This window comes from Gossypium raimondii, chromosome 6, assembly GCF_025698545.1.
Source record: "Gossypium raimondii isolate GPD5lz chromosome 6, ASM2569854v1, whole genome shotgun sequence".
NCBI lineage: Eukaryota > Viridiplantae > Streptophyta > Magnoliopsida > Malvales > Malvaceae > Gossypium > Gossypium raimondii.
In genome coordinates this window covers 15,311,143-15,320,788 of record NC_068570.1, presented here as the reverse complement: position 1 = coordinate 15,320,788, position 9,646 = coordinate 15,311,143, and the positions used below count along the sequence as shown (strand labels likewise).

Genomic DNA, 9,646 nt, shown 5'->3' with positions numbered 1-9,646 from the left:
TGGAAGGATTATGTATTAGTTGATTAGCATGACATGCTTAAATGAATGTTGATTGAATTGGGCTCCATTTGAGGCATATTGATATATTGTTTGAATGTGGTAAATTGGTATTTATTTTATTCAGTTTATACAAGTTTTGAGTAGGTGTAATTGTGCAATTGAAAATAAAAATTATGATTGGTGTGAAGTAGGCACTAAATGACATATTTTGAGCTACACGAGCTAGTGACGCGGCAGTGTGTCACACACGAGCTAGTGACACGACCGTGTGCACTGAAAGATATGGTTCATTAGAAGTACACGGTTCTTGTTTGTCACTTGGGTTGGCCACACGCTCGTGTGAGTACTGTAGTTTTAGCCATTTAGACTTCCACACAACTATAAAGAGTTACATGCCCATATGACCCATGTTTTGCATGTTTGTCTTTGTCTTATGAAATTGTTGCAATTTGATCATTGTCAGGTCAACTCTAGAGCTCACATAAGCTCATATAAGACTTGTGAAAAATTTTAAATTGTATCTCATGATTAAATTGATTAAAGTAATTGAATTTTGACCATTGATTGCTTATAATTGTTCTGTTTAGTACTATAGCATCCCATAATTCGATTCCGACAACGGGGACGGATGAGGGGTGTTAGACCAAACTTTAATCTATTTCTATATTAACCTTATAAATATTAAATATTAATATTTACGAACTCGAACTACAGGAATGGGATTTCAAAATCGCAGTTTCCAACACCACTGAAAAATTAGGCTGTTAGAGGTTCTTATGGAAAAACACAATTGTTCTAAATACAAGTTGTTCGAAATCATGATTGTTCTAAATATAACTATTTCTGAAAAGCCATTATCTTAAACAAGAATTGTTCTAAACTTTAATTGTTCTCAAATAACTATACTGAATGACAGTTGTTCTAACTAAAATTCTATTATGAACATAACTATTCTCGAACAACAACTATTTTAAACAAGAGTTATTACTCCGAAAGAGATATTAAGTGAAACAATGATGCTACTTGTTTTACGCTTGATAATACAATTTTTCGAAGTACAATATTATTTATCTTAAATAATAAAATGTTAATAACAAATATTAATGCATTCGAAGACAAACTAATGCGGTAGCTGATGACATGATAAGGATGGCAACCATGGATGACCGTGTTGTTTTTTTTCCGCAGTACTCCCTCTGGAATACAAACTGAGCTTGATAGGGACTTATTAGGTTCCCCTTTTATGGGTAATATGACAGGTTAATTTTGTTCTGAACGGCCTCTTTCTTCATTAAAATGATTTTATTAAATTAAAATATGTATGCTAAATCCAAAGGAAAACAACAATGGTTCCAATTATGTTGTCCATCATGGGGGGTTAAAGCAAATTTCTGAGAAGGTGGTCTGGCATGCACGTTTTGAGGAAAGAAGAAAACAACACGTCATCATGAACCCAATTATTATTATTATTTACACCAACTATATATTATATTACTCTGCAAGTTCAGTGTATTCAGTCAGAAAATTGGACAAACTCATCTTTAAATTTCTATTTTGTGAAAGACCAAATCAGTCAAGACGCCTCCCCCGTCAATTAAAACTCCAATCTAATTCATGAAAACGTTGTCCAATAAAATGTTTGGTCTAATTTTCTACGAGTACCTATACCATGTATAAAGTTACATATTTAGCTTTTATAATTCTTTTCTTGACCCATCATAGCCATTAAATCTATTAGACTTATATGTAAGTTGTGGATTTAGTACATGTCATCTAATTTGATTATTTCTAGCTTCCATTTTTTAGTTTTGGAATTCTAATCTTAACTCAAATGACAACTAGTAAATTTATTAACTAAAACGACATAACTGTGAAGATTACATGGAAATAGCAAGCTACATAGCATCATGCGCATGTGATATTATGTTTGCTACATACGATTTTTGAAAATGTGGCAACTATATTATCACATACGCAATACTATGTCAACTTCCTATTTTTACATTAAAAGCCACATAATTTTAATTAACAAATTTAATAGTTACTATTTGAGTCAAGACCATAATTTTAAATTTTAAAAATATAAAATTATAAAATTTATATTTAAACTTATATGCAATAAAAAATTTAATAATAAAAATAATTTAAGGAATACCACTTACATGGTAACTAATATCATAATTTCACTTAGAATGTTTTTAAGTGTATTTTCTCATCAACCAAAGGTTTTTTACAAAAATATTATAAAAAAATAAAAATTAACCAAAATATTATAACTTTTTTTTATTTACCAAAATATTACTTTTTTTATTATTTACGAAAATATACCAAAAAAAAACCCTGCAAAAGCCTACAAAAAGCTGACACCAGCCTGATCAAGCCAATCACATTGGCGGCACCAAAGGTGCCAAAGACATTGGCGGCACCAATGGTGCCAAAGCGATTGGCGGCATCAATGGTGCCAAAGGGGCTAATTGCCTTCTAAGCCCTCCTTATTTATTATTTTCTTTTTATTCCCCTTCAACTCATTTTTTTATTTAATAACTCTATTTTAATTTAATAAACTATTCTCATTTAATAACTCTATTTTAATTTAATAAACTATTAAGTAATACTTAATTTTTTCAAATTAAAAATGAGTTATTAAATGAGAGAATTCTAATTAAGTGACCATCTGTAGTTTCAAGTACCTAACATGCAAATTTACCATTTTGAATTTTGAAAGTGAATTGCTGCTGCTGTGCGTGTGGGGCGCACTAAAATTGAAATGTAGCTAATTGCCTTCGAAGCCCTCCTTATTTATTATTTTCTTTTTATTCCCCTTCGACTCATTTTTTTAGTAAATTTTATTCCCCTTCAACTCATTTTAGTAATAATAAAACTCATTTTTTCTATTTGGGTTACATTTATGGGTGATCAGTTTTATTATTACTAAAATGAGTTGAAGGGGAATAAAATTTACTAAAAAAATGAGTTGAAGGGGAATAAAAAGAAAATAATTATTACTAAAATGAGTTGAAGGGGAATAAAATTTACTAAAAAAATGAGTTGAAGGGGAATAAAAAGAAAATAATAAATAAGGAGGGCTTCGAAGGAAATTAGCCGCATTTCAATTTTAGTGCGCCCACACGCACACAGCAGCAATTCACTTTCAAAATTCAAAATGGTAAATTTTCATGTTAGGTCCTTGAAACTACATATAGTCACTTAATTAGAATTCTCTCATTTAATAACTCATTTTTAATTTGAAAAAATTAAGTATTACTTAATAGTTTATTAAATTAAAATAGAGTTATTAAATGAGAATAGTTTATTAAATTAAAATAGAGTTATTAAATAAAAAAATGAATTGAAGGGGAATAAAATAAATAAATAAGGAGGGCTTAGAAGGCAATTAGCCCCTTTGGCACCATTGGTGCCGCCAATGTGATTGGCCTGATCAGGTTGGTGTCAGGTTTTTTTTTTCTTTTCTGTTTTTTGTTTTTTTTATATGTTTTGGTAAATAAAAAATTTATAATATTTTGGTAAAAAAGTTATAATATTTTTGTTATTTTTCTTTTTATAATAATTTTGTAAAAAACCCCATTAACCAAAATTGAAGTAATATCAAGTGTAATACATGAATATATATACGCGAAAATTTGGTCTTACGTATACCAAAAATGTAAATCAACCACGCATTTAAATCCTTTATTCTAAATTTTTCATTATTAATCAGCAAATCATACATGAAGATGGATGAAAAACTATTTTATAGTCACTACAACAAGGCAAATTATCATATATCTATAGATATACTGCTTTATTCATTAGCTAATTAATCAAAATATTTCTTTTTAACTAGTCTTCTTCTCCATAATCTTGACTGCTGTAAGGAGCGAAAGCTTCCAACACCCAATTATTCTTCCTCCAACATTTCCATCCCATCTCTTCACAAATCTCATCACTGTGGTTAATACTGAATGTAGAAATGCAATGCCTCTTGTAGAACCGAGTCGTTTTCTTCATGATCTCGATTTCTTCGCTGGTTTGGTCTAGCATTTTCTTGATGCTAGGTAGCTTGAACAGTCCATCAGCCAGTCTCGACAGCCATTTGCACCTTAGCTCAGCCGTCTGCAGGTTCGAAACACTCTCGATGTACCCTACGAACGCCATGTTTGGGATCAATGGATGGATTGTGCCCCTATATAACGGCATGATCCCCGACGAGTCGACTATTAAACTCGAGAAGGGTTGAGGCAGCAGGTCTTGGATCTTCTTTTTGCCTTCGAAACCGGTGGCGAGGAGCACCACGTCGGCTTCTAACTTGGTGTTGTCTTCGAATTCGAGTCCCCCATTCCAAAACCACCATCTGGGTGTTTTTTTAAACATGATCTTTCCGTTGTCTGCCTCTGAGAAGAAATTTTCAGGCAGGATAGCCATTTGGCAAGATGCATAATCTTCCTCAAAGGGGTGGTCTGGTTTTAGTCCATACTTCACTAATGGAAGCTTCCACACCAGATAAGACTCTATGAACTTGGAGACTGCTTTTCTCTTCAGTAAAAAAAAAAAGAAAAGAAAAGAAAAGAAAAAGAAAGAAGTGAATCGATGTATTTTACATAAAAATAAAAAGATTAGTAACTGTAGCAGTGATTAAGAGTAAATCAAAGTATTACCACAGGAGACAAAAGAGGGAAAAGCAAATTCCTGAGCAGCCCCTGGTTTGGCCTTTGATGGAGAAACTGAGAAGACCTTGTTGAATAAAACAAGAAAAAGGGCAAACCCCAAATCCAGTAAGCTGGAACCGTCCAATGTAGTGTCCGTATCACCATTGTACAAGGTTGTCCATCTGCTCCTTTTTATTTTAACACAAAAGCAGGCGAACCAAAAAAGTCAAGATACAAGGTAACTAAGCTAGTTAGTCAAAATCACGTTGCAGTTTCTAGGAAAATCAATCCCCAATGTCTAGAATGCATTTTATGACTATTTAGAGGGACAAAACAACAATTTATTTTCTTTAAATTTAAAAAGGAAGACACATGAAGTTAACCTTAATTAAGTGGCTAATTTAGGGGGGAAAAACACTTGTGTGGTTAGTAGTTAGTTGTTTCTATTACCTAGTTAAGTATGTCGAAAGCATGCATGAAATGCAATATTTTATGTTGGATCAATGCTGTAGTCAATGCATTATATATTAGATATGGGTGGTTGAAAAAGTACATGTGAAAAATGTTTAACAGACAATTCTATGGAGCTTTATGATAAAGAGATAAATATATATTTGGTCATAGTTAATCATATATGGATGTATATACCTTGGTTTGCCTGGGCACATTCAGTAGCTAAATCAATGGCAGATTTCTTATAGCCAACGACAGCGACTTTCTTGCCTTTCAACAACTCTCGGGCGGCTTCTTTATCGAGCTTAGAATAATCGAGGGTGTGCATAACTTTACCACCATAAACTTCTTGGCCTTTATTGGGAGGGAAAACTGGCATTTTCGGTATATCCCCATATTTCCCTATGCATACCACCAGTAGTTCAAACCCATATCTCTGCATTTACCGTGCATCATCATATTATTTTTCCCTCAGTTCCCATCATTCTTTAACAGTAATCACTAATAAATTGGTATCAAGCATTTAATCATAACATATCTATATATGGATAATATGTATAAACATTCTGGGGGTCAACTTGGTCTTGGTCTGGCTTAGATTTTTTTGAAACCATTCAGACTGTGACCAAATGTAACACGTCAGAAATAATAAATTATTGGAAGTACAACTAGAAGATCACTTTTGTGTTTAATTAACCAAGGACATCCGTCATGCATTTGTGCTACTTGTTCATTTAATTAAGGTGTATCAATGAACCATTTTTTTTTTTGCTGGTAATTAAATCAAATAATTTTTATTGATATTTAATTAAAATTAAATGATTTTAGTAAAATTTGTTCTTAAAAATTCAATTATTATTAGTTGTAGACGTCATCTTATGGCTTATATGATTGTACATGTATAAATCAGATATACTATCACATATATCAAATAGGGTTGACCAAAAGAAAAATACATATATCAAATAGGGTTGACCAAAAGAAAATACATATATCAAAAATAAATTTAATAAATAAAATGAAAAGATAGCAGCCTAGGTCCCTATCAAAAACCATGCAAGATTTCTAATTGGAACTAACTAGCAACCCAAGCCAAGAAAAAAGAAATACCAAAATAGAAAAACATAGGCGAAGGGTCTTAACACAAATGGTAAGATTAAGGTTTAGGAATACTGATATCCCAAGTTCAAGATTTAATAAATTTATTATGGTATCTTATAAAATAAAATATTGTAGGATAAAAAGTGGGTTCAAATTAAATTAGTGATATATATGATATGATTTAAGGAACAACCTCTATAGTTTTTGGTGGATGTGTTTCCACAGCGACTTCCCAGACAGGATGGCCACTCAAAAGAGGTCCAAACTCTCCAGGTCCAGCCGCCACATCCAAGTTAGTGGTTTCTCTGCCGTCGCCGCCGCCAATGTAGCGAATCTCAACCACCCTGGAATTGAACCTAACAAACTTCAACACATCAAAGTGTGTAGCATAAGCATGCAAGTAGTGGAGGATGTCAAGATAAGAAGGGAAAGTGGAGTTATCCCTTTGAGGCCAAGGGTAATCCGAGAACTCGAAATCGCATGGAGGAGTTTGGAGCTTAGTGGAAGCAAATGAGCAATGTTTCCAAACGCCACCAATTGAATCAGTGGCCTCGAAAACGATGGGATTATGATGGGAGAGCTGTTTAGCAGCAGCGATGCCGCTGATACCAGCCCCGATAATCCCAACCCTCGTTGATTTACGGTAGCTAATTTGCTCACAAGCCATGTTGGCAGAAAAATTAATATATGAATAATGCTACGAGCAAGAAAAATAAAGCAAAAAAAAAAATGACACGAGCTCTTAGCCAATGTATTGGTGTGCTCAAACTCAGAGACTAGCCCACTATTTATAAAGGAAATAGGATTGAGAGTTATGGGATTTTCCTGGTAAGTTGTTAAGTTTATAATATATGCCAAACTTGTTAGGTTCAACAGTGTCCTATGTTTTCCTATCCTTAATTTCCTTTTGTCAACGCCAACAATGTTAATTGTCAGGGTAACTATTGAACAATAATCAGAATTATAATTAAGAAAATTATTTGATTTGCTGGCATATATTATTTTAAATTCTCAGGGTATTGAATTTATATTTTTAAAAAAACATAAAAATTTCTAAAATTTTGAAATTAATCCCATTAATAATGTTTTGAATTGCGGGCAAATTACACATAAAAGCACTATTTTTTAAAAATTTACCGAAATGGGCTCGGTATTTTATTATTTACCGGAATGGGTCATTTTCCCCGAAATCGCATCCACGTCAGCGCGATGTCAGGGGATGTGTCAGCAAATCGCGTCCACGTCAGCGCGATTACTTACGTGGCAACAAATTGCGTCCACGTAAGCGCGATTTGCTGACGTGGCATGAACAGTTTATGTTTCTTAGCTTGTAAAACTTTGAAAGGCCATAACTTTTGGCTCGATTGTCCGATTGAGACGATTTTTTTTTCGAATAACTTTTCGAGATCTACGTGCTGACAAACAGCCGAAGGCGGTTTGCCGCAATTTTCATCAAAAAAGATCCTTTTTGCCCCTAAATTTCGATTTTTTCGGTTTAGAATTGAAATTTGAAACATTCAAATAATTATTTTCCTTATTTTTTTGAAGTAAACACCGGATTTTTTTTACAGAATTGTTGTATCATTATTTTTGATTTGACATGTGTATGGAATAGGTCCGATAAATCATTAGAACGTAAGTAATATAATTAAGATAATAATAGTATTTTTATAATATATCAATTAATTAGTTTAGTTTAGTTGGTTAAGATGCTTGCTCTTTTCCTTAGTACCTTGGTTCAAATCTTGTTGGTAATAATTTTGAATCTTTTTGTACTTGTTGCATTTATTTTTTAATCAATTAACTCTTCAATATTACATTAATATATATTATTAGTACAATAGTATAGACGGATTGACAATTTGAGCTACAATATTATGAATATTAACTACAATACATAATTTGAGCTACATATTACACTAATACATTAATATGTATTATTAGGGGCAAAATACCAAAAAAAGGGGCAAATTACACATAAAAAGGGGGTATTTATCCTTTTTTCTTTTTGACCATTGGGGGGGGCAAAGGTCAAATTTTTGACCGTTAGAGTCTTTCATTCGCTGGGCGAAATCGCGTCCCACGCCAGCGAGTTGTCGACGTGGACGCGATTTCTGGCGCGTTCTCGACATCGCTACCGACGTGTACGCGATTTCGCGGAAAATGGACCATTCCGATAAATAATTAAATAATTGGCCCATTTCGGTAATTTTTTAAAAAAAAAGGGCTTTTATTGGTAAATTGCCCTTGAATTGCATGTATATTGCACTGGGTATCAATTCTAGTCGTCCTACTTGTCATCCATTATATTTCTTTGAAATTATTAGATTAATTTCTCAATTAATTACATATTTTTAATGGTCTATTTGTGAATAATGAATGATGGACTGGGCATCAATTCTAATAGATTAGTTAGTGAAAGAGGTTTGAATTCTTGTGTTCCCATTGAGATATGTATATATATAAATATAAATGAGCATCAACTTAATTTAAACCATGTGTGGGTTGAAGTCAATGTATAAAAAAAGATTATATGAATTTTGATCTTAGAGACAATGGTCTAACTTAAATTAATTAAAGGGCACAATATGTGCTTATTAATTTGCCGGTTGACTTATTAAATAAATATGCAGCAATATTGTCCTTCCTTTGTACCGATTGGAATTGACTTTGTAGAGGTAAACCCAAGTCCCTTATTTATCATATTCATATCCTTCTTTCCATCCAAAGTTTCTATTTTAAAAAACAAACAGTTGAATTGTAGTATATTAAACTGAGCATAAACATCACTTATTTTATTTGAATAAAGGATTGCTAGCATCTTTTTAAGAGGATCATCGAACATCTACAGGCCCACTTTCCCATTCGAGATCATTTTAGTTATACGGTCAGCAGCTTAGTTCTTTTCCCTTGAGACGTATCGTAAACGTTAATGCCTGACACACATCAAAAGTTGTTGGATATGTTTGATCAAAGCAGAACTCGATGCTATCGATAGGGTACCTTGAATAACCTTGACTACCTCCAAATAATTATTTTGAACCGTGACCTTTAAAAAGAACCATAATTAGATGTATATTGCATTAATTATATGCGATTATTTTTAGCTTATTAAACCATATATTTTATTTCATGTAATTAAAAGTATATTAACTGTCTTAAAATTAAAATTTAAACCATAATTAAAGATTTAATAAAAATAATAATGGAAGTCGAACTCTTTTGGATTCTTTTAGCAAGTACGATTTGATTGAAAATGCCCAAAAAATGTATTCATTTATAGTTGGTAAGTCATATAGTTGAAATACCCACAACAATAAACTCGAATATTGGATAATTTAAGGGTGAAAGTATAATTTAACATGAATATATATAAAATGTATTTCAAAAGATAGAATCTAATAATAAAATATCTCACATCTTTTAATTACTTTATTAAATAATAT

At 32.2% G+C, this 9,646-nt stretch overlaps 1 protein-coding gene across 1 annotated transcript; it reads right to left on the bottom strand.

The window, feature by feature from the left end:
• Positions 1 to 3,680: 3,680 nt before the first annotated feature.
• Positions 3,681 to 6,963, bottom strand: LOC105772245 (probable flavin-containing monooxygenase 1). Its single transcript, XM_012593555.2, has 4 exons — positions 6,394 to 6,963; positions 5,295 to 5,535; positions 4,656 to 4,834; positions 3,681 to 4,533 (listed from the first exon to the last, which is right to left on the bottom strand). Exons 1-4 carry the CDS (start codon positions 6,865 to 6,867, stop codon positions 3,841 to 3,843), a joined length of 1,587 nt encoding a protein of 528 aa, XP_012449009.1. The 5' UTR covers positions 6,868 to 6,963; the 3' UTR covers positions 3,681 to 3,840.
• Positions 6,964 to 9,646: the final 2,683 nt, after the last annotated feature.